The sequence below is a fragment of the Mustela erminea genome, chromosome 4 (genome assembly GCF_009829155.1).
Source record: "Mustela erminea isolate mMusErm1 chromosome 4, mMusErm1.Pri, whole genome shotgun sequence".
Classification (NCBI taxonomy): domain Eukaryota; kingdom Metazoa; phylum Chordata; class Mammalia; order Carnivora; family Mustelidae; genus Mustela; species Mustela erminea.
Genome location: NC_045617.1, coordinates 52,655,086 through 52,681,519, shown reverse-complemented (window position 1 = coordinate 52,681,519; position 26,434 = coordinate 52,655,086). Strand labels below are relative to the sequence as shown.

Below are 26,434 nucleotides of genomic sequence, written 5' to 3'. Positions count from 1 at the left end.
AACATCTATTGCTTCCTACTAGTGTCTTTTGCTAGACTGGGAATTTCCGTTGTTTCTTTTTCTGAGTCTATTGCCCCTACTTCTGCCACTGCCGGACAACTTTCTACTCTCATCTTTGACATTGGCATCTCCCACCCTTCCTCTGCTTTTACCCACTCTGCTACCTGCTCACCCTTTCTCTGTGTCACAGGAAAGCCACCAAATCAGTGTGGCCATTGGCCTGGAGCGCCTCTGGCCAGTGCTTTCTCTGCCAGGCTACAGTGTGCACTGTCCAGTTGCCACTGCTCCTAGTGAGTAACTGCGGGTGTGACCAACACTCACAACCCCAAGTCTAGGAAAGTTATTTTATAATTCTTTGCAGAATAAGTAAAGATAGGTTTGGATCACTTGATGTGTGATTAGACTCACTATTCTTAGCTTATATTTGAATTCTCCTTTGTACAAATCCTTGGTATTTGGCTTTCCTTCCTTTTTGAGCTATTGGAGATATGTTTTACTGAATGTAGACAGTAGAGTTACAGGGAACTCAGAGATGATCTATTTCAGCTTTTTATTTTACAAATGAAGAAACTGATTACCAGAGCAGTTTACTGACTACTGCAGGTCTGAACCCACCTTCGAGCGGCTGGCCCACAACCATGTTCTCCTCATATTAGTTTTCTAAGTTTTCTAAGTTCTCTTCTCCACTGTATCTGGTCTTGAAATGTGAAATATTCTTTCCTTTTCCCATTCCATTAATCTTTTCTCACATTTTTATTTTATTTTGTTTTTATGGGTTTCCGAGCACTTTCCCTGTTATACTTTTTACTTGTATACTATACTGTAGGTTAAGCCAATTCTGGCATAAATGAATAGGTAAACCAAATACTCATCAGTCCCTTCCACACCAGCCCAGCAAGCTTTATTTAGAAACATGACCAGGAGATGGTATCTTGATACATGTTTATTTTTATAACAGTTCTTTAAAATAAATGTTTGGATTTCAAATTCAGATTGGTTCTTAAATGGATACTGACTTCTAAAATGATAGAAACCTTTTCTAGTATATCTTGTGGGAGGAAATATTTAAACATTTGGGAAAAAAGATTAAAATACACATCAGCCTAAGCTCAATGCATTGCTCACCCATCTTTGATAAATCCTTTTTTTTTTTTTTCTTTAAGAAGGTACCAGACTTATATGTAGGAACTCAACTTTAACTTGTATATTATTCTTCCAAATTACACTTACTTTTTACAATGTTATATTCCTTGTATGTATCACTGTGTAGCTACTAGAGCCCATTTGCAATTAATTGCTGTTTCCTTGATTTTAAAAATCTCTCCTATCTTTGGACAACAGTTTAGGACTATTGAGGAAATAGAAGAAGAAGTTTCGTGTCAAAGGGAGCTACTTTGTTTAGCTGTTCTTTAAACTTTTAAAAACTATCACAGCAAGTTCTTATGTTCTTCTGTGTATTCCAGGGGTTGATAGACTATGGCCTTTGGGACAGATCCAGCAGGCTGCCTATTTATGCAAATGAAGTTTTATTGGAACACAGCCATGTTTCTTCATTAACTGTTATCTATGGCTGCTTTTGTGCTGTAGTGGCTTAATTGAGTAGTTTTGACAAAGACCATGTGACTCACAATTGAAAATATTTACTCTCTGGCCCTTTGCAGAAAAAGTTTGCTGACTCTTGGTCTATTTTTCTAATAAGTTTGACTTTAAAATTGCTGAAGGTATTTCAGAGCCTGACCTTTCCTTGAGTTTGAACAGATCTCCGTATGTGTGTGTAATTTCTCTGCATATTTCAAGAAAAGTGTGCTTATCTGTAGGTGGGAACATTTCCACATATATAAATCATATATTGGTCATTAGTTTCTGACTTTACATTGCTTTAGGGGCAGGGATCTTTCTTCCCTAATGTTTTGTAAGTCTCCTTAACCCCTGAACTAGTTGGTATGAGCCTTTGTACTCTGGACTAATCAACAAAAGTTATGAGAAGTGGCACAAAACACACCATTTCATATCATAACAGTATTTCCATATCTGTGATTATGATTATTTTATTTTAGGAACAAGAACTTTATCAAAAAGAAGGTTTAGGTGTTAATGAAGTGCATTATGTGGATAATCAGGACTGTATAGGTATGTGGTTTTTTTTATTCTACTTTTGGAAAATATGGAAGATATAGTACATGCTTTTACTAGTAATTTTTCTGTGCTCTGTGATTGAAATTAATTGTTATGGGACTTGAAACTCTGGTATTTGAGAAAAGTTTTATTTCTCTTGTTCTGCCAGGAAGTTTTTTTCCTACCAAGGCATCAAATTCAGCCCTTGGCGAAAGTTTTCCTTAAATTTCTTTTGTTTACCGTGATGAACATTTTCATTCTTAAACAGCCAACATGTGAGTAAGATGGGAACTAAATGCCTTAAGTAGTAAAGAGATAAATTACCTTACTTGAGGAAGCCCATAGGTTAGCCAGGCTCTGAGTTAGGTTTTTCAGTGTTTGACTCTTCTGTAGTTTAGTTCCCTTGTTTTGTTCTCTGCATTGTCAGCACCCTCCGATCCATTGCAAGTTAGCTTCACAAGTTTCATGTGTCAGATCTGGATAATGCAGTGCAGCCAGGAGAACAGGGTTTCTGTTTTTATCAGTAAGGAAACCTTTCCCTGTCACCCCTCAGCCTAGTGCTCAATCTTTCTTTATTTTCCTACCTCATCATGAAAATCAACTGTGGGCAGACTTTGTTTTCAAAACTCCATATGACAATTGAGTCAGTAACTCATGTGCTACATTTGGAAACAATGTATAATAATAATAATAATAGTAATAGTAATAATACTTTATACTGATACAACTTTCCAAAACATTTTTACATCCTAGCTGGCTCACAGAGTGTTTCCTTTACACATCACAGCCTTTCTCAGATCTCTGTGCCTTTGACTTTATATCTTGGCTGGAACTCCTCCTATTTTGTTTATCTTTTGCCCACTTTCATATCCTTCTATCAAAATACTCATTTATAGCTTAATTCAGCTGCCCCCCTTTCACCATCACCACTTGCCTAAAAAGTATCATTCTCTGAACAATGCAGTTAGAATTTTGATTTCTTTTCATACGTTCATAGCTTTTGGAGTCTTGTCCCATTTAATAGATTTTATATACTTTTTTAAGCACTTTATATTTTATAGATATTTTGTATAAGCAGGAAATTCAGATTACCTGAATGGTAGGAGGATAAAAATGTGCTGTTACTGAAGTTTTGCTGGAAAACATTTGAGTCAGTATTGAAAAGTAGTTTTAAAAGCTGTGCATGTGAAAGTTTCCGTAGTTTTACTTCATTTTGAATGTAGGTATTATATGGAGAGGAGGAATTTTTGGTTCTTTAGCCTCTCTCATCCAAGCCTGCAGATAGAATGGTTATTACATTAATTATATGTGTCTGGTGTTATTTTTCTAAAACTTATATTAGTTTCCCCTGCTATCTGAAAATAGAGCATTTTTATGAAAACTTTGAAAGCCAAAATGGTATAAATCAGAGAAGCAGTTACCATTTTGTAAGTGCAAATATTCTCTTTCGATTTCTTTCAGCTAGTGAAAATAGGCATTAATGTAGGTCTTCCATAAAAGCAAAGTGGCATAAAGCAGACTTTTCCATAGTGGAAGAAACCTGTATATGATGTTACTTTCCAAAAAATTGTCAGATTTGAAATAAAATGCCTGCTTTCTGTACCTGTGAGGATATTTACAAATCTGCTATATTGCTTCTGACCAGTACTTTAAATTTGTGATTAGTAAATTGTTCATATATCTTTAAAATGTTTTTACCCTAACATATTTTAATTTTTTTTGGAATAGATTTAATTGAAGCAAAATTAGTGGGGATATTGGATATTTTAGATGAAGAAAATCGCCTTCCCCAGCCAAGTGACCAACACTTTACATCTGCAGTTCACCAAAAGCATAAAGAACATTTCCGACTCACTGTGAGTTTACCATTCCAAAACTGAGACTCTGTGGTGGGAAGAGAAATCTTTAGAAAGATATACTAGATACTGCATATTAAATAATCAGAATAATAAATTATATGGGGCTGAGAATAACTGTAATTTATTCAGCACAGCATCTTCTGTAGATAGGCACTGAATTTATACATGTATAGTTTGGGTGATGATGATCTATCTAATGAAGACCCTTTTAGCTGGATAGAAAGTACATTTTATCAATCTAAAATGTACAAAATATTTTACCTGCTGTTTTTATGTTCTTCCTTTTAGTAAAGTGGCCACGAGTTGCTTTTTTTTCTATCATGTGACCTTGATCATGTTCCAGGGGTTAGCACCTAGAATCACAAAGAGCCGCCAGTCTGCACATTTATAAGACGAGCAGTAAAGTTCATGGCTTAGAGACTGACTGGTGCAAGCAATCCATATTAGATAACGGGTAGGCAATTTATTTTAATGTTCTTTCCTAGGGAGTTTTGAATGGAAAATATACCCAGAGACAGACATAGAAACTGAAGCAGTAGAAGAATTAGCTGAAGGGAAAACCAGACACAGAGCTGTAGAAATAAATGAGAAGTACACTTGTTTTTTTCTACCCCTTTTTGAAGATTTTTTTTTTTTTAATTTTAGAGAGAGAGCACATGTGCAGGGGTAGGGGCAGAGGGGGAGGGAGAGAGGATCTCAAGCAGACTCTGTGCTGAGCACAGAGCCTGACAGGGGGCTCAGTCTTATGACCCTGAGATCATGACCTAAGCCAAAGCCAGGAGTCAGCCGCTCAACTGACTGAGCCACCCAGGCGCCAGAAGACTTAGTTCCCTGCACTGCTGTTGGGATATAGAGCTGAGGTTGAATCCTTGCAGCAGTGAATTGTAGGGCTGTTCTGCATGAGGCTGGCCCCTGTGGCTCTTGGGGTTTACCTTATTCACCTAATTCTGTGTTTATCTTTACACTCAGCTGTCATTACTTGAGGTAATACAAGGACACCTCCATCCTTGTGCCCAGTAAGAACTGATTAGCCCAGAGAAATGTGGATGTTAATTTGATCCAGGAAGATAGGTGCTGCCTTAACTTACAGAGGACAACAAAGGAAAGGCAGGAAAAGGAAGAGAAGCTGCTTAGAGTGGCAAATGCCTCCCATTCTGTTTATTGTTTTGAGATTGTAACCTAGTGTAACAGCCAGGGCTTTGATAGCCCTAAGAGCTGAAGTGAATGAAGACAAATATTCTTGTTTCCATACATCAGTAACTAAATTAAGAATGTGTTAGGTAAATAGGTTGAATGTATTTCCTTGAAAAGCTAATGTAATTATGATAACCTTAAGGGGACTGAATCTAACAATCACTTGTCCCACTGACTTGGAGTTCTTCTGTATCCTTAAATATTTCTTATAATGGGAAGCTGTTTCTCTTCAGTGGAGAATGAAATAAAACAATATGTATCCTCCCTCAACAAACTTTTGCTATGATTGAAGATGTGTTATATCCAGTCCTATTTATTTACTGTTCACTGGTCTTTGTAATGACCAGCCTGATGCATGATTACCTTTAACAAGAGTACTGATTGCTGGTCAACAGAATTGTGACTACCTGGAGTTATATAGTAAATATAACTATAGGGACAGCAAGCTAAAACATCAAGAATGGACTTTGGCTGCTTGTTTCAAAAGAGAACAAGAGCAAGACAGTAAATTCTAATTTTTATAAACCATTGCTTTTGTTATAATTCTTTGGAAATAAAAATAATAATCATTATCTATTGAACACATAGTATGTGCTAGTCATTGATCTAAGGGTTTTACTTGAAGTATTTTATTTAATCCTCATAATCCCTGCAGTGGATCCTGTTTGTATCCCCATGCCAGAGATGAGGAGACATACACAAAAAGGTTAAGTGACCGGTCATGTGTAGCATAGTAAGGAAAGTGGTGGAATTGGGAATCAGGCCAGACATTTTGAGTCCAGCGCCTTTACTCTGACTCATGCTGGTGTTATCACCTCAGAGAAGAGCCTCCTTGATCTGCCAGCTCTCTCACCTAGAAAAGGCCTGGTAAGGCTCTCAAAGTCTTAGCTTCTGCATTTTTTTTTTTTAAGATTTTATTTATTTATTTGACAGACAGAGATCACAAGGAGGCAGAGAGGCAACGGGTGGTGGGGGGGGAAGCAGGCCCCCCACGGAACAGAGAGCCCGATGTGGGGCTCCATCCCAGGACTCTAGGATCACAACCTGAGCCGAAGACAGAGGCCTTAACCCACTGAGCCACCCAGGTTGCCCCAGGCTTCTGCATTTTTAAATGAGAATGTCTTTCTTATCCTTAGGTTATTTTGAGGGTCAGACGTATGCTCTTATATGAAGGCATTTTGAGATTTTTAAATATGAGATGCTATAATTGATAGTATAACCCTAAAATGATTCAGTGTCCTTCAGGTAGATTCAGGCTCCTCTATACACATGTTAGAATGTATAGCTGTAATAGTGGAAAAGTTCCTGTACTGATTTCAGATGTGTTTTAGAACGACCTTGGCTGTAGCTAGGAATCATCGGATATAAATGGTATGGGATTTAGGAGGTTTAAAAGTTCTTCAGGTAAATGTTTATAGCAACAATATCTACAATAGCCAAACTATGGAAAGAACCTAGATGTCCATCCACAGATGAATGGATAAAGAAGATGTGGTATAGATACACAATGGAATATTATGCAGCCATCAAAAGAAATGAAATCTTGCCATTTGCGATGACATGGATGGAACTAGAGGGTATCATGCTTAGCGAAATAAATCAATCGGAGAAAGACAACTATCATATGATCTCCTTGATATAAGGAAGTAGAGATGCAACATGGGGGGCTTAAGGGGGTAGGAGAAGAATAATGAAACAAGATGGGATTGGGAGGGAGACAAACCATAAGTGACTCTTAATCTCACAAAACAAACTGAAGGTTGCTGGGGGAAGGGGGTTGGGAGAGGGGGGGATGGTGGGGGAGGAGTTATGGACATTGGGGAGGGTATGTGCTATGGTGAGTGCTGTGAAGTGTGTAAATCTGGCTATTCACAGACCTGTACCCCTGGGGATAAAAATACATTATATGTTTATTAAAATTAAGAAAAATAAATTAAAAAAAGTTCTTCGGGTAATTTGCCAATCAAGGTCAAGAACCACTACTTTAAACATAAATAGTTAACTTTATAAAAATGCCCATTGTTTTGCATACTTACAGTGTTGTTTTTTTTGTCTTAGTCCTTTTTTCTTTTCTAAGAGATTATAACCAAATACTTGCTAGATTTCATTGGTAGTTTAAAGCTTACTAGATGTTTCAAAGGTAATATAATTGTGTGAAGTGTGAAAATATCCTTTAAATGTTTTTTAATTTTTTAAAATTAACATATAATGTATTATTTGTTTCAGGGGTACATTTCTGTGTACCCTTTATAATTTAAGTATTTCACATCCCAGATGTTTTCTAAAGGAAATTATGTAATCTGTTTTTGATATTTTAATAACTGATATATGTACTCTTTTCAGATACCCAGAAAATCTAAGTTGGCAATTCATAGGAACATCAGAGATGATGAAGGCTTCATTATCCGGCATTTTGCAGGGGCAGTGTGCTATGAAACAGTGAGTATGACTTTTACCAAGAGAAAACCATCTGAAGTTGAAGCTTCACTGTACAGAATGTTAATCTCTAGCCACATCTGTTATTTCCATTTAAATTTAATAAAGTTTAAAATTTAGTTCCTCAGTACACTAGCCATACTTCATGTGCTCCGTGTCTATATTGGTGGCAACTGTGTTGGACAGTGCAGATACAGAACAGTTCTGTCATCTTGAAAAATTCTATTGAACAGAGCTATATCAAAGGATATTACCATAGAATGGACTGAATCATTCCTGTTCCTTTATTTTTCAGACCCAATTTGTGGAAAAAAATAATGATGCTTTACATATGTCTCTTGAATCCTTAATATGTGAGTCCAGGGATAAATTTATACGAGAGTTATTTGAATCATCCACAAATAACAACAAGGATACTAAACAAAAAGCAGGAAAACTTAGCTTCATCAGTGTGGGAAACAAGTTTAAGGTATTTGTGTTAAATTTATTACTTGAAATATTGTTTTTGTTGCATTTAGAGTAAAATATATTGTTTTATACTTATAGAAGATAATATAGATTACTATAAAAAATCCCATGAGTGAAATGCAAGAGCAGACCCTGCCTTGTTGATATTTGCATACAAAATAACATAAAATAGGTGTAGTAATTGTACATACAGAAATTCTTAAAATTTTATGAATCTGTTCTTTCTTGTTGCTTAACATATCCGATTCATACCTGCTTCTCCTAATGTTCTTGCTTCTGCTTACTGTTTGGTTGACCTTCAAACCTTCTCTTTCCCATGTGTTTTCTGTTTCCTTCCTCATTCAACAGTTTTGTTTTAGCTGGAGTAGTCCAGCTCGGGATGGCTAGAGAGGACTAGTTGAGTTGAGAGAGAAAAGCAGGCACAGCCAGGGGCTTCAGGTAAATGATCACTTTCATAGACTCTTATTTATAGAATGGCTGCCATGTTAAAAAGAGCCCGTCTCAAGTCAATGATTCAGTTTTTAATTTATTTTCAGTGTGTTTTCTTTCACTGTGCTTTATGGGTGTATGTATTGCACTGAAATTTGATTAAAGCTTTTAATAACTTTGTAAAAGATAAGTGCTTTGTGTGACAAACCCTTCAAACTGCTTATTTAACATTGAAGAACATCTCGTTTGTTTATTTTGGATCAGAAATTTATTCTTTGAAGTCTGACAAGGAATTGTCACATGATGTGTCTTAGAAATAGAACACTACTAATTGGTTCGAATTGTTGAGTATTTAGCATAGAGAAAGGTGATTTTAAAACTTTTGTATCATAAGTTAAATGAATAAAAAATCATAATAAATAGGACAAAGACATGAAATGAACTCTTTTATGCATTTCCATAAAATATTGTTGTTGTATTTATAAGAAAATTCTGCATGTAGGTTTCATTATGAGTATTTTAAATATTAAAAAATGGTGTAATTAGAAACTATTTAAGCATGAGAATACTATAATAATAACAACAGTGTAAGGCTCCTGAAATCCCTTGTGGCTTGAAATAAGCTCTAAATAACTACCTTCATAAAATAATGTTTATAAAGCTAGACTTTTTAAAAAATAAATATAAATGTAAGAGAAAGCTTTTAATACTTTTCAGGTAATTGAATAAAAAGTCTAACTTTGTTATAAGTTATATTCATTAATTATGAGTTCCTAATTCTCTTGAACAATAGTTTTTCCTCTTATTTTGATACCCTGAAATTCCTGAGTAGACATATGATAGCAGATTAGTTTAAATAATATATTAACCTAAATGAAATGGTTATTATTATTGTTTTTGTACTCTAGTATTATAGTAGTATTGCTGGTAAGAACATACTTGAAATTTTAGACAATATAAATAAAAACAAAAACATTCTTAAAATTCTCTGAATTAAAGTATTATGTTGACACTTGAAATGTCTAAATACTGCTTATGTGCAAAATAAGATATATTTTGCATATTAAACTGCTAAAACCTAAAACTGATATTATTAATAAAATTTTAAAATGTTTTATGAGATACTTTAATATGAAGTATTAATAATTCTTTTTAATTTAAATTCCATTAGCCAACATATATCATTAATTTCAGAGTGGTATTCAGCAATCTATCAGTTGTGTATAATATCCAGTGCTCATCACATCATGTGCCCTCCTTAATGCCCATCGTCCAGTTAACCCATCCCCCCATCCCTCTCCCCTCTAGCAACCCTCAGTTTATTTCCTATAGTAAAGAGTCTCTCATGGTTGTCTCCTGCTCTAATGACTTCCCATTTAGCTTTCTCCTTGATCCTCTTCCTCTATGATCCTCTGCGATGTTTCTTATATTCCACATATGAATGAAACCATATGATAATTGTCTTAGTATTAGTAATTCTTAATTTAAAATAGAATAGCTTGTTAAATTCAAGTTATTTGAAAAAATAAAACAAAAGAGGCTAGCGTTTATACTGAGAACTTCAGTTATCCATCATTTCTGAGAAACAGCAGTTCTCTACTGAAAAGTAACATTTTCAGGTTATTGAAACATAATTCTTTTACTGTTAGTGTTTTAGAAAAATAATCCTTTTTGATGGAAATCTTACTCTATTATGTATATAAATATTTGTATGCTTTAAAATGAAAATAAAATACAAATAAAGCGTGGGTTTCATAAAACTGTTTATACCTTTCAGCCATTGACTGCTTCCTTGGTAACTGACATTTTCCCCTCTTCTCTCAAGTTTGTTTTTGCTGCTTCTACTCTGTCTCCATTTTTTTTGGAGAGCACTGTGCTTAGTCTGTGGATTAAGAGGCATGGACTTTGTGACAGTTTTCTGTTCAAATTAGTGGCTCTCGTACTTGCTCTTCAGTTATTTAGTGATCCAGATTGATAAAAGTTGTCCAAACTCAGTCAGCCAGATAAGTGGGGTATGGCTGTATTTTTTTAATCCATTGGGAAATTCATTCCATTTTTATGACTTAACTCTATGATATCTGAAGTACACTTCAGTACCATGGGTGAAAGAATGAACTTTATTAGGCCTTGTTGGAATTTTGGCTTTATCATTACTAGTTCCATGGTCTTAAGCAAGTAAGTTATCTCCTTGAATCTTAATGCTTGCACCTAAAACATGAGGCTAATAATATAGAATTAGAATTATATAATAGTATTATATAATTGTATTTATATTACATAATAAAAATATATAGAATTATAAATATAAATAAATATATAATATAAATATATATATAATAATAATTAGAATTGTTGTGCAGATTGAACATGATAATGCCTGTGAAAAGCTTTGAAGCAGTGCCTGACTCATGGAATGCATTCAGTACAATCTACCAGTTATTATTATTATTAAATATAGCTATGATCCAGTATGTTGATTTAAGAATTAGCATCTTAATTTAATCTTTTTGTGAGTAGTATAACAAGCATCTTAGTATAAAATTGACATAAGAATTTTATATAATTTACTTTGTAGAGAAATAAAGCAAATCATGTTATTAATGTATTAAACCAGTTTAAATTATTACCACTTAATATTATTATAAATAGGAAAATATAGTAACCCATAGTGTTTATTATCAAGTTGTTTTTGAGAAAATTGTCCAAGCTTTTAAAAATAACTGGAATGTGAAATATTTTAAAATAACAAATGGGGGGGGCGCCTGGGTGATTCAGTCATTAAGGGTCTGCCTTCTGCTCAGGTCATGATCCCAGCGTCCTGGGATCAAGCCCCCCATCAGGCTCCCTGTTCAGTGGGAAACCTGCTTCTGCCTCTCCCACTCCCTTTGCCAGTATTCCCTCTCTCGCTGTGTCTCTCTGTCAAATAAATAAATAAAATCTCTTAAAAAAAAATAACAGAGGGTTTCTTTAGCTAGGCAGGACAATTCATTTAAGATAAGTGTTATATAAAACATTTCCAATATATACCGTTAGTATGTATTTTAAGTATGTCTTCATTCTTCAGTGGAATCTGACAGCAGCTACACCCAGCTTGCTACATATTCAAGTACTGCCCCGTTAATCTCTTCTGGAATGCATCTGCTGTATTTTCATTTACTTCCTTTGTTGCCTGTACACTTTTTGCTCTTCCATTCCACCTGCAAGTGTGCATGTATATTTTTTAGCCTTGCTAATATTCAGTCTTTTAATGATATAAGTTCTGTATAAGTCATGTAAGTTATTGTCCTTAGCATTATATTAGCCATATAGTGCATGTTACTGTCAAAGAATTTATGTATCAGTTGTTAAATTGTACAGTGTTGTATGTTGATGTTATTGCATGTTATTTTATGCTAATGTTGGAGAGCTAATATTAACTTAATAACATTGCGTACTTTTGCTTTTTGAAATAATGAAGTGATTTTCTTTCTTCTACAGACACAACTAAATCTGCTTCTGGATAAACTTCGAAGTACTGTGAGTACACTTAGAAAAATCCAGGGTTTTTAAATGGTCCTCTTTAAATTATTAGTAATTACTCAAATAGGCACAGTAAACCTGGAATGATTAGAAATTTTTTTTTTTAAAGATTTTATTTCTATTTGAGAGAAAGTGAGAGAGCGAGCGAGCACAAGCCAGGGGAGGGGTAGAGAAGCAGGTTGCCCACTTGAGCAGGGAGCCCAACATGGGACTTGATCCGAGGACTCCGGGATCATGACCTGAGCTGAAGGCAGAGGCTCAACCAACTGAGCCACCCAGGTGCCCATAGAAAGTAATTCTTAAACTGAATTGCCTCATTTTGAAAAATCAGTTTTTAGGGGTGCCTGGCAGGCTTAGATGGTTAAGCTTGTGTCTTCAGCTCAGGTCATGATCTCAGGGTCCTGGAATTGAGCCCTGTGTAGGGCTCCCATCTCAGTGGGGAGCCCACTTCTCCCTTTCTCTCTGCCTCTCCCTCTGCTTGTGTGCTGTCTCTTTCTCAAATGAATAGATAAAGTATTTTAAAAAAAATTAAAAATCAGTTTTTAAAATGTCATTTTGGGACAAACCATAAGTGACTCTTAATCTCACAAAACAAACTGAGGGTTGCTGGGGGGAGGGGGTTTGGGAGAAGGGGGTGGGATTATGGACATTGGGGAGGGTATGTGCTTTGGTGAGTGCTGTGAAGTGTGTAAACCTAGTGATTCACAGACCTGTACCCCTGGGGATAGAGTATTATGCCTCCATCAGAAAGGATGAATACCCAACTTTTGTAGCAACATGGACGGGACTGGAAGAGATTATGCTGAGTGAAATAAGTCAAGCAGAGAGAGTCAATTATCATATGGTTTCACTTATTTGTGGAGCATAACAAATAGCATGGAGGACATGGGGACTTAGAGTGGAGAAGGGAGTTGGGGGAAATTGGAAGGGGAGGTGAACCATGAGAGACTATGGACTCTGAAAAACAATCTGAGGGTTTTGAAGGGACGGGGGGTGGGAGGTTGGGGTACCAGGTGGTGGGTATTATAGAGGGCACGGATTGCATGGAGCACGGGGTGTGGTGCAAAAATAATAAATACTGTTATGCTGGAAATAAAAAATAAAATAAAATAAAATATATATAAAAAAAAAAAAAAAAAAAAAAAAGATAGTTCTTAAAAGTAAAGAACAATATTTGGTTAATAGCACCTAAACTCGCACCAAACTTGTAAATATGAACTAAATACCTGGATTTAGAGGGAAAAAATTCACTGTACAGTAGAAAGAAATAAATTCAAAACACTCCTAAAAAAAAAAAAAAAAAAAAAAAAAAATAAAATGTCATTTTGGTTAGGCTTGTTCTGAAGAAAAGTCAAATATATATGTGAAGTCATGATTTTAGAAATATACAGAATTCTCCCAATGTTATTAAATTAAAGTTTTCCTGTAGTTTCAAAAAAGTGAAAATAATTAGTTATGTGGAGAAGAAAATGTATTTTTTAGGATTAAACATAATGCATGTAATTCATTTTCATTTTATTATTCTATTAGTTACATTCTCCAGCATGGCAGCGTTGATATGGAAAAAATGGGCATGATATCTTTATGCCCTGTTATAGAGGCAGAATTTCTTAGAATCTTTTTTTAAACTAGTTTTAGTAGTTCACTGTATTTTTTATTTTTTAATTTTTTGTTTTTAAAAATTATTTATTTGAGGGGGAGCAGGGGGAAGGGCAGAGGGAGGGGGAGAGAGAGTCTTAAACATACTCTGAGCTGAGTGCAGAGCCCAATGCAGGGCTCTTATCTCATGACCCAAAAATGATAACCTGAGCCAAAACCAAGAGTCTGATGCCTGACTGACTCTGCCATGCAGGTGCCTCAGTTCACTCTTTTTTTTAATGGAAAATATATCAGAGAAACAAGTCTGATATGTGGGCTATATAAATGAGGCATGATTCCAAGGTGAGACATTTTTTAAATAGATCTGCTGAACTAACCAGGTATTCTTCCTTATCAAGTTGGCATTTTGGAAAGCCAGATATTTATTCTGTTGGTGCTGTTATTGCTTAACTTATTGTTAGACTGGCTTTGCGGACCATTAAGAAATTTTTGCACATGACCTCATTGTTTGCAAATATTTATCTCTTATGAACCAAACACCTTTAAAAACCAAATCTGTTGAGGAGGGTGTTTTATTTTTGTCACCCAAATATAGTGCTACTATAAAATAAGGAGAATACTTTTGTGATTTATAAGAAGAAGGTATTTCTAAAAAGTGTTCTGAAAGTGTTTGCAATGAGCATCATTGTTGAAATGGATATTCAGTGTTCTGCTGGGACTACTGTGAAAAGAAACAGTAATTTGGAAGTTGAGTATATTCACTTTAATACCCAGCAGTTTCATTGTGTACATATATATATATTCTTTCTGCCTCATTCAACATAATCTGATAACTGATTCCAAATGAATGCCTTTAAAAGCTTTTTAAACTACTGCTTAACAAATAGAACTTTAAAATGTGCAGTGGTGCAGCTTCAGGACTTACTGTATACTTTTGAAGTAGAATGATGAAAAAGTTTGAACTTTTGTCCCCACTTTGGTCTAAATTTGAAGAGGCAGAACTTTATTTATTTCTCCTGTTATAGGACAGTTTTCTTATCACAGAAATATGGCACATCAATACACTTAAATGTAGAATAAAATCATATATATATATCAGCCTGAAAAATACATTGTTTAAATATGAAAATATTTTATGATGAAAGAGTTTTCTTTTTACAATAATACAATTTTTGGCACTCAAATCTACAATTCCCCCCCGCCTTCTTTCTTTCTTTCTTCTGATATATTTGTTTTGGAGAGAGAGCATGAATGCAAGGGGCAGAGGGAGAGGAAGAGAGAATCCCAATCAGGCGTCATGCTTAGTGTGGAGCCTGACGTGGAGCTCTGTCCCACAACCCCAAGATCACGAACTGAGCCAAAACCAGGAGTCGTGTTTCCAATGAACTGTACCACCCAGGCATCCAGTATTTTTCTGATATTAGTATATAATGCAGAGATTCGTTCCAAGCTTGAAGTTTTAAAACTGTCTAATTATGTTTTAAATTCTTTAGTGATTATTTTAAAAGAATTCAAATATTAATGTTGACATGTCTGAAATTTACTGATATTCATAAAAATAGAAAAGCAAGAATGCTCTATGTGTAGTCTTTAAAAAGTACCTTTATTCTCCTAGGGTGCAAGCTTTATTCGTTGTATCAAACCTAATTTAAAGATGACAAGCCACCACTTTGAAGGTGCCCAAATTTTATCTCAACTTCAATGTTCAGGTATTTTCATATTTTTGTATTTATATTCATGTGTGTTGGGAGTCTTAGCTCAGATACACTTTACTATGTATAGTGTTTTCAAACAACTCACAGTTATCTTGATTGTTTTTAAGTGGATTGATTTTTACTTTCTATTTCTTTTAATTATAAGAAAAGTATGGCTAACAAATTATTTGAACAATACTGGGGTGTAGTTTATTGTGAAATAAAACAATTTTACAGCATTGAAGTAAAATTTATGAAAACTCTTTAACTGCAAACCTAGGTCTTCCTTAAGTAGGTTGCTTTCCAATGGCCTTCTCAGCCTGGCAGCAGTTTATTTCTCATGCCCCATGTAGCTGGGGCAGGAGGTAGGTTTGGGTGTCCTTGCTCTCACTCTACCACTTTTAAAAAAAATGAAAACACAATGCCCTTGGCTGCTGCAGAACTTCTGTGCACTTGGCTAAACCACCTCCTATCTCTCACCTGCCACATTCTAACTTTGCTCAGTCACAGAAGTCTTGGGCACCAGGCTCTGTTTTTCCTGTACTGATGCATATCCATCTGCTGTCTCCACCCATTCTACTCCTACTTTCTCCCAAGGCGTTAGTCTTCTCCTTGCCTTTTGATCTTTCTCAGGCTTGTAATACTTCCTTAAACTGTCTTGTCTTCTCACTCCTTATATTGTTCCTCTTAAAATCAGATTTATTATAGAAGTACTTTTTTCTTAAATTACAATTATATAAACTTTAGGCAGACTCACCCTGTTCTCCTTAAATCTGAGTCTCTGCCAACAGACAGCCTTACTTCTTTACTAGAAGATGGAAAGCTTCACCTATGTGCTCCCGAACACTGCTATCTACCTGCATATCCTTCCCTCCTATGAAGAAGGTGGAAGTGCCTCTCTTCTTAGTTGAGATAATAATTCTTTGGAATCATTTCTCCTACCTTCTTATGAATCTTCAATATCGATTAGCTATATTGAACCATTCCCTTTGAGGTGGTTTCTCTCATTACCATTTAAATATGTGGAGACCTCATCTTAATTCCCTCTGACCCACATTCCCTTCCACTTTCTTCCTTATATCTCATCTCACTTTTTGTTCTCTAGTTTTTCCCTTTCAGTCCAAGAGTAGTCTTGCTTTCTCAGTTTCCTGCCTTCCACTCACTCTTAAAGCCAAGAGAATTCAGATTCCACCTTGATCAGTCCAACAAAATAATTCTTGATAAGGTCACCTGTAATTTCCCTGATCCTAAATCAAATGTTCATTTTGCAGCCTGTCTCTTAGTAGATGTCACAGTAGCATTTGACTTGACCAGTCCCCCTCACGTATCTTGCCTTGGCTCCTGATTCAGCTCATGTTCCTGCTTTTCTCTTTAATTCTCGGGTAATTCCTGACTCCTCTATAGGGTCTTCTTCTTTTACCTGGGTATTATATGTTAGAGTTTTTCAGGCTTTGGGTTAGGCCTCGTTTCTTTCTCACTCTTAACCAGTGCTGTCTGATACAACTTTCCATGTTGATGGAAATATTTTGTTTCTGTGTTATATAGCATGGTAGATACTTGTGGCTGTTGAGGACTTGAAATGTGGCTGTGTGACTTAGATACTGATTTTTAAATTTTATTTAATTTTTTAAAATTTAAATAGTCACATGTAGTATATATAGTATATATACACAGATCTGTACCCCTGAAACAAATAATACATTATTTGTCAATAAAAATATTTTTTTCATAAAAAGGCATGTAAGATTTGAATTCTACACTGCCTTTCTATTTTCATTATTTTTTTCCAAATAAAGTAGAATTAATTCATTTAGTACATCATTTACTAAAATTACTATCTTCTCATTAGCCAACATCAGGGCAAAGTAGGGGAGGATAAGAGAAGGCAGATGTTCTTTCTCTGTAACCTTGGGGTTGTGCTGCCTGTCTGTGACAACAAAAAGCATTCTGAGTATAACCAATCAGACTGCATCAACAAGCCCCTCACCAAACTCTCAGAGAAGGAGCCAGGGAATGGAAATTTCTAGAAGGAAGAGTACTTGATTTGGTGTTTTTAATTTTTATTTTTTAAGTGTTGAAAGGTCTTTATTGTAAATTAGCTTCAGGTGCTGAGAAAGCAGTCCAGGGCTTGGCAATTTGTTAAGCTTCATGATACTCTTAATGAACTTTTGTCAGACAGTTCATATGCTGTCTTCAGCTATTGGGCAAGCCAAGAGACTCAGAGGTGGCAAATGTATACATTCCCTAGGGTACTTGTTTATTTGATATAAATGGACAAGAATTGTAACGATACCAAACCTTTAATTTCTCCTTGCAGAGCCCAGAACTAATTAGATTTAGTTTTAGGTATTTCTTTACATAGGAATGATTGCCTTTATGTGCTTCATTAATTAGTATTAAAAATTACAGAAGTTACATTATTGACTCTAACGAAAATCAAATAGTACAGAATAATAAAAGTAAAAAGTCTCATTTCTCAGGGACGACCACTTAATTTTGTTTTGGGTATATTTCTTATACAGATTGAATCTCTGCCGTGTTCTTTTTATTGAATACATCATATTCTACCATATGATTATAACACAATTTAATTGATTGATATTTAAGTTGTTTCTGGTTTTTTTTTTTTCCCTTTCATTACAGTGACGCAGTGGACATGTGTGCATTCTCTATGAATATGTCTGTCCACATGTCTGATAAATTGTAGGGTAGATTCAAAGAAGTAGAAAGTACTGAGTCAAGGGAATAAATATTTCCAAGTTGCTATCCAAAATTGTTGCACTGGTATACTTTCCCAATGATAGTATAGGTGTGTGTTTTCTTACATTGTCATCAACCCTGAGTACCATTGGTCTTTTATACCTTTGCCAGGTAGGTTAAAAGTCAATAGGTTAAAATCCAATTTGACTGCCTAGAAAATATATCTTTCCTATGAGATTATGTCAAAATAAACATCCACTCATTTAAAAAAAATTTAGTAGTCTCATTTTGCTAATTTAAATTTTTTTTTAAGATTTTATTTATTTATTTGACAGATATCACAAGTAGGCAGAGAGGCAGGCAGAGAGAGAGGAGGAAGAAGCTCCCTGCTGAGCAGAGACCTTGATGTGGGGCTCGATCCCAGGACCCTGGGATCATGACTGGAGCTGAAGGCAGAGGCTTTAACCCAATTGAGCCATATAGGCACCCCTGAATTTTTGACCACCAGGAATTTAATTTGATATAAGGAGTGAGATTGGGATCCAGTGTTATGTTTGTTTTCTAAATGGTTGGCCATTTGTCCTAATATTTTTTTGTTGAATTATTTTATTCCTGTTGATTTGAAAGTCCTAGAGAGTGAAAACTAGCTATTTTTTATAAATAAAAGTACTAGCATTTTCTATAGTTGTTGAGCCTTCCCCTGACTACTTCATACTTTTCCTAACATGAAAAGTTCATACTGATTCAAGGCTCAAATTACAAGCTCCTAGAGTTATACTGAAAATATTCATTCTAAATAGACTAGTTTCTTTGAGAGGTGAGTGAAAAGGGATCTTTATAGTGAAATAGTGAGCTCTCCTTTCTTTTTCTTTTGCTTTGTGTAAGCATAGGTAAGAATTTGGAAACGTGTCTGGCTACTTCTTGGGGAGTCTATCAGGAATCTTGTTTTAAAATTAGCCTCAGAACTGGGAAAGTGGCTTAATGCAGGCCTTTATCTCATATGCTATTGATTGTGACAGACGTTTCTAGCAGGAAAAAGAAACTAGATTGAGCATTCTAGGGACCAGTAATTTATCCCTAGAAAATAGTTAGGAAAACTGATTTTTGAGGAAATTTGCTAGAATAGTTTTAGGTAGCGGGTATGTTCATACTTATTGAATATGAGTATGATACTCCCTATGTAATATTTCATTGTTGATGATTCCTATAAATTGCCCTTTTCTAAATATTAATTTGTAAAATTGTTAGATCATTTACAAGTTCTTTTTGGACTTCTGTTCAGAGATTGGCAATAATTTGTGTTTGTTTATGAATCTAGGTATGGTGTCTGTTTTGGACTTAATGCAGGGTGGTTTCCCGTCACGAGCCTCCTTTCATGAACTCTACAACATGTATAAAAAGTATATGCCGGATAAACTTGCAAGATTAGACCCAAGACTGTTTTGCAAGGTACAAATACTGCTTAAACTGAAATTTCTTAGCTATGAACTATCTTTCTTACTAATTACTGTTTGGTATTTAACTATTGAACTTTTATTTTTCAGGCTCTTTTTAAAGCTTTGGGCTTAAATGAAGTTGACTACAAGTTTGGATTAACAAAAGTATTTTTTAGACCTGGCAAGGTAAATACGTCTTATTTTCAACTTTAACATGATGAATATGGATAGTAGGAGTCAATGCATATTTTTGCATTTAGTGATTTGTGTTATTCATGAATTATGATCACTAACAGTATGTGTGTATATATATATACACAGTTTCCCTGCCTGTGAGAAGTTTGCAATGTGTAATATTTTATACAAGTTTTACAGCTTCTATTTCACATTTGGAAGTACTGGAATCAGGGCATTGTTTGTTTGTTTTTTTTTTTTGCTTAAATAAGGATTAACCAGAAAATACTTACAATTTATTTTTTAAAATTTATTTTATTTAATAAATTTTTTAAAGTAGCCTCCATGCCCAATGTGGGGCTTGAACTTAAAATCCCGAGATAAAGAGTCCCATGTTCTACCACTGAGGTAGAGCACCCCTGCCAGAAAATACTTACTGAAATCTTTTCTTTTTCTTTTTCTTTTTTTTTAAAGATTTTTATTTATTTATTTGACAGACCGAGATCACAAGTAGGCAGAGAGGCAGGCAGAGAGAGAGAGGAGGAATCAGGCTCCCTGCCGAGCAGAGAGCCCGATGTGGGGCTTGATCCCAGGACCCTGGGATCATGACCTGAGCCGAAGGCAGAGGCTTTAACCCACTGAGCCACCCAGGTGCCCCTGAAATCTTTTCTAAAACATTAATTCAGTTTTCAGTAATTAAAAATTTTGCAGTACCTTTGAGTCTTCCTTGTAAGAACAAGTTTTATTGGCGTCTGATAGTCGTATAAGGTATAGGAAATTGGACTGAAGTTTGTGCCAATTTCTGTCAAACCCCAGAATGAGTGAATGTATGTACTTTTGTATGTAACATAATTAGGCTAACCCATAGTTTTTGTATTTATAGATTTTTGTACTAAATTACAAGACTGACTTACAGAGTATTTCATAGCAAATATGTACAAAACAAAAACATCTAAATGCTATTCACAGTCTGTAATATTGTCACCATTCCTAACTTTGTATTGAATAATAGCATCCTCATAATTTTAAGCACAACTATAATTATATAATAGCCAACTATGCTTGTTTGACTTAGCAATATCATTAATAAATATCTCTACTGCCTTGAAAGCTAGATTAATGATAATCTGATTTCACATTTTGGGCACGAGATAAAAATCTATGTAATACCTCTCTCTGAATATTTTTACTGCAGAGGACCCATACTATATCTTGTATAAAAGAAAAAAATTAAAAGAAATATATATTCATAGTTGGCTTAGCTATAATCATACATATTTATCATAAGTTCAACATTTCTCTTATTTCAGGGCTATAGTAATAATTTTAGAATTAATAGCCTGAGAAAACACTTGGTCTTATTTGCCCTGAGAAAAATTAATCAGAAGAATATGTTGAAAACATAAAGCAGGTTTTCAAAGATCTTTATTCTTGTTATGTTACCTTTAACTTTATTTTTGATTATAGGAAGACTTTGTATTGATAGGTGTGTGACATCCTTAGTATATTGTCATGAGGTATTTGATAAAGGATAGAAATCATTTTATAATTTGGTGGTAAGTTGTGAAAATAATGCATTGTATTTTTTAATAGCCTAATAGCTCTTTTATTTGTATTGTCTTTATCTTAGTAGCGATTTCTTATATCTGACCAAAATGGGGATGGAGGTTGGGAAAGTCAGTAGTTTTAGTGGTACCTGATTTTATTATACAGATGCCCTTTACTTGTCAGAAACTGTACACAGTTATCTACATAAGTATGTGGATGAGCAATTCAGACACTTATTAGCCCTTTTATCATTCTTTCCTCGGTTAAACTTTTTTTCCAACCATCTGTAATTGTCGTTTAAGGTTAAGGTTTTTTCTACTTTTATTATTGAATCTGTTAACTAGTAATGAGTAGTAACTCCCCTTTACCCCTCCAAAAAAGGATGCTGAAGGAAGGAAGAGAAAGGCAGCAAAATATAGCTAAATATGTCTGAGTTTGCTGAGACTTGTGTCTGTAATTGGTTTGTGATCATTTCCAGGAAGTTAGATCTTTGACTTGACTTCTGGTTATTTTGTATCTCTCTGTGTGTTTAAGCACATTTGTCTTTTGATATTGATGCTAAATTATTTCATTTCCTAGTTTGCAGAATTTGATCAGATCATGAAGTCTGACCCTGATCATTTAGCAGAACTGGTTAAAAGAGTCAATCACTGGCTTATCTGCAGTCGCTGGAAGAAAGTTCAGTGGTGCTCACTCTCAGTCATCAAATGTAGGTGTTTTCTTTTACATCAAGATCTGTAATTATTTTGGAAATGAATTGGTTTATGGAATGTTATGCGTTACCACAGTGGTGAGTGCTGGGCCATAGGGACCACTTTGCTTATTCATGCTGTGTTCCTGGTTCCATGTAACACCTCCATGTAGTGTACATGGTAAATATTGAGACAATATTTTGTGTGTGTGTTACTTATCTTCCTATCCAGATACATTATGGGAGAATTACTTTCATCATATCCTAAACAAAGCAGAAACAGAGCTCATGGTCTCGATTCCTTTCCCTCCCTCCACATCATCCCCTCATTTCTCAGAGTTCAGCCAGAACTTTTCTCTTTCCTCCTGCATGGCATCTGCAGTTCACACACCAGAAATTTCAAGATTGTGCTTGTCTGTCCTTTCTTGTCCCTGAAATCGTGTCAGTGAACAAATCCTATTGATTCCTTTCCCAAATACTATACGTTCTTTCCTCTGTATTGCCAGGGTCTTAGTGGTACCTCACTCTCCCACTCACGTAATAACTTTGGTAGCCCCCAAACTGGGTTTTCTCAGCTTCTTAGGAGTACTCTTCCCAGAGTTTCTTTCTAAACTAAAAGCCTTTTATTAAGGCTTTCCTATAATATAGGGCAAGGTCTTAGAATGTCTTTCAAGACCCCCTGAAGTGGGGTTTTCAACTTCTCTTTCTAGCCTCCACTCCTGCCACTGCTCTTTTAGACCCTGTTCTCTGACGCGCTGCTAGGTCACAGCCACTGTTTATCTCTGCCCAAAACAAGGATTAGGGGCAAAATGTTTTTACCTGACAGTCTGTGGCAAATAGTTAATTGTGTAGAATTATTGTCAGTAACTTGATTAAATTTATAATTGTCCCTTCCACCTCCCCACTTGCCAGTGCTAGGCACTCGAAAAGGATTAAGTAAGATATATTGTATTAAGAGAAAAGTAAGTCCCTTTGATGTAACCAAAAGGGACCATGCAAACAAAGATTATTATTGAGGTCTTTTGTTAGATGGTCATGAATATAGATTAAAAGAAGACAATAAGAAAGAAAAAAAAAAAAACAGTTCTTTTTCCGACAAATTTTCCAAGTAAAATATAAACACATTTGTCAGTATTAGTTCAGTGCTTTCAGCTTTATACATTGCATTATGGTAGAAAACACATTATATTTAAATTATTGTGCTACACCATTTGTGGATTTATAGAGAAGCTCTGAAAAAAATGTTCCAAGGTCATTTTGTAGAATATTCAAGGTCATTAGTGTAGAATATTTTGGATATCTGAAGTTAAATAGATTCCTTTACTGTAGGGCTCTCAGAGGCTTCACTATGTGTGTTCATTGTGAATCTTCTACAGGAAGTATAGCATATAGCTTTTCTTAAATTCATTTGACAGGTGAACCCTTTTTTTTCCAAGCCAGACCTGTTAACATTTAATAAACCAATATTTCCTAGGACAATTTGGGAAGCAGTAGTGTGACATAATAAGGAAATAACACATTTAAAATGTAAATCTAGCCACACACATGATATACTTTTTATTTGAAGAAATACAAGGAATTAAAGAAATGTTCAACTTCATGATTTGTTATCTGGTATAATATGTTCATCACAATTTCATGTGTCTTGAAAATTGCTTTGTGGAAATGAGTGGTTTTTAAGAATATGATATGCCTGATATAAACTGAAAAATTCTCTATCATTGTATTTTCCTCTTACACATAGTGAAAAATAAAATAAAATACCGAGCTGAAGCCTGCATTAAAATGCAAAAAACTATTCGAATGTGGCTTTGCAAAAGGAGACACAAACCTCGGTAAGATGAATAGTGCCTAAAGAATCCTACTAAACCTATTTACCCTAATACAAAATGGTTATAAAGTCACAATGAAGAGCAGTTTGGACACTCTTAGAGTTTTCTCCATTCTCATGTTCTTTGTAAAAAGGCATATTATTTATGATTTTTTATTATGTACTTGAAATTAATTAATGAACTAATTCAGTATTTTATTACTTGCTCATACTACAAAAGGATATGAAGTACCTTAAAAAATGTAAACACTATAATAAGTTGAAATAAATGGCTAACAGAAACTCTTTTATTCTGAGTATTTTATTATCTTGAGTTTCTTGATAATCAAAATGTTAAATTGCCGTTGTTTTTAAAAAACCTCATTAATGTTTTCATCATAATTCTCAAGATTATCTATAGGAATTATATTGTCTCACTGTAAGTTTGGTCTTTATTTTTGAGTCTTATTAATTTAGACTTTTTAAACTTAGAGTCCTGAATAACTGTTAATTCTTAAACCTTTTTAAAGAGATTAGATAACTCTTTTAAGTTCCATAATTAGAAATCTCAGATTTTCAGAGTAAATACAGAAGGCTAAATATTACAGATAGGCACCAGTGTCATTCACACCCATACTTGATTCTTTTTTACCTTCAATAAGAGATCTAAAAAAGAGAATCCTGGATAGTATGAAAACAGAAGTGAAATACCCTATTTAGCAGTATGTTTGGCATTTTATTAAGATGAAAAATGTGTGCATAGCATTAAGTGGTGAATTTAAACTCTGATGAAGTATTTCTTTGCAGCATTGATGGCCTGGTTAAGGTGGGCACACTGAAAAAACGACTTGATAAATTTAATGAAGTTGTCAGTGCATTGAAAGATGGAAAACCAGAGGTGAATAAACAGGTCAAGGACCTTGAAATTTCTATTGATGCTTTAATGGCCAAAATTAAGGTATGTAATTTTAATCCAAATGGCTGACTTTTTTTTTAAAAAATAATTTAATACGCTTGTTATTTGTATTGAATTTTATAGAAAAAAATTCTTTTTAAAAAAAATACAAATGTTGCATAAGTTGAGTCTCAGTGATGACAAGTGATTCTCATTATAGTGTTCTTTCTGTGTTTGAAAATTTTTATAGCAAAAAACTGAAAAGATAATTTTTATGCAGTTTCATTTGTTAGGAAAGTCCTCCTTCCCACGCAAAGTGGTAACTAAAATACTATACTCTGTTAGTAAGCTTTTATATAATCATTACTGAGACAGGAGTAATGCGAGTTATTTTCATTTGTCTCATTTTTTTTTAAACTTCAGAAACTAATTTTCAAATTATAAAAGTAATATTATGGAAAATTTGGAGAAAACCACCAAAACCCCCTTTAGCCCCAACAGTAACACATTCAGCTATTACTCTGTTGCAGTCACCTTTCAGTCTTTTTTAGAAGCACGTTTGTATGGTTCTCCTCACAATTTAATTTTGTGCCCCTTTTGTTATGTTATGTCTTGTTCCTGTAATTACATTATCTTTATATTGGCTATATCATGAACTACTTAGGTATTTTGAGCTTAGCAATTAATTTTCCTTCAAGTTTTTTAGGGAAAAAATAATGGGCCTTTTTTGGGGTCTTAATTTTCATTTATTTACTTACCAGTGGGACTGAAAATGTTTTTGGTATATTCACATTGTGTGGCAGAAGATAATTTTTAAGTACATGCTTATTATTTTTTTTTTAAGTCCACTATGATGACAAGGGAACAAATACAGAGAGAATATGATGCACTAGTGAAAAGCTCAGAAGAACTTCTTAGTGCATTACAGAGAAAAAAACAGCAGGAAGAAGAAGCAGAAAGGCTGAGGCGTATTCAAGAAGAAATGGAAAAAGAAAGAAAAAGACGTGAAGAAGATGAACAACGTCGAAGAAAGGAGGAGGAGGAAAGGCGGATGTAAGATATTTATGTTGTTTTGAATTAGAAACTAACAGCATAGTGAATTCTTGGTGTTGAGGCTGGTTAATGAATATTCTTATTTTTAAAAGTTATATTCTTATTTTAAAACACTAATTTTAGAATTAGTTTAAAAATAGAGAAAAGTTCATTATATAATAATAACATAATGATTTTAACTATAATCTGGGTTTTTTAAAAAATTTTTTATTTTTTATAAACATATATTTTTATCCCCAGGGGTACAGGTCCGTGAATCACCAGGTCTACACACTTCACAGCACTCACCAAAGCACACACCCTCCCCAATGTCCACAATCCCACCCCCTTCTCCCAACCCCCCTCCCCCCAGCAACCCTCAGTTTGTTTTGTGAGATTAAGAGTCACTTACGGTTTTTTGGCTAAACTCTTACACCTGATGATTTCTTAACTTTTTTTTAAAGCTGTGACTTGTTATTTTATAAGCAAGAAAAAGGGCACTTATACTTCTCTGCATTTTTGAAACAACTTTTTGGAAGTTTGCCACATAGGGCAATCAGGAGTTGTAAGAGTTGTTTAATTGGGAGGGGAGGAGAGGGAGGACCGTGTGATCGGGATTGCAGGTAGGCTTATAACCAAGTTAATCTACATGTTTAAAAGTTATAGAATATAATTGTATTTGTTTTTGTTTATTACAGAAAGATTACTGTCAGTAGAGTTAGATTTTGTGTTTTTAAAATAAGCTCATAATATATATAGCCAGGAGGTTAATTTGAGTTCTCACTCTATTAACCTCTGTTTATTAATAGTTAAATTGCCTTCTGAAGGATTTTTT

At 34.5% G+C, this 26,434-nt stretch overlaps 1 protein-coding gene across 7 annotated transcripts in view; it reads left to right on the top strand.

The window, feature by feature from the left end:
• The window catches only part of MYO6 (myosin VI), a 155,991-nt gene that overhangs the window by 103,069 nt on the left and 26,488 nt on the right, over positions 1-26,434 (top strand). For 6 of the 7 annotated variants that reach the window (XM_032339239.1, XM_032339235.1, XM_032339241.1 and 3 more), the window contains exons 15-26: positions 2,058-2,130; positions 3,844-3,971; positions 7,512-7,607; positions 7,900-8,073; positions 11,979-12,017; positions 15,235-15,328; positions 19,332-19,462; positions 19,558-19,635; positions 21,751-21,880; positions 23,607-23,697; positions 24,480-24,630; positions 25,412-25,620. In XM_032339239.1, coding sequence (XP_032195130.1) covers positions 2,058-2,130; positions 3,844-3,971; positions 7,512-7,607; positions 7,900-8,073; positions 11,979-12,017; positions 15,235-15,328; positions 19,332-19,462; positions 19,558-19,635; positions 21,751-21,880; positions 23,607-23,697; positions 24,480-24,630; positions 25,412-25,620 — 1,394 coding nt within the window. Of the gene's footprint in view, positions 1-2,057; positions 2,131-3,843; positions 3,972-7,511; positions 7,608-7,899; positions 8,074-8,420; positions 8,566-11,978; positions 12,018-15,234; positions 15,329-19,331; positions 19,463-19,557; positions 19,636-21,750; positions 21,881-23,606; positions 23,698-24,479; positions 24,631-25,411; positions 25,621-26,434 lie in introns of those variants that run through there. The other variant, XM_032339242.1, reaches the window with a different exon arrangement.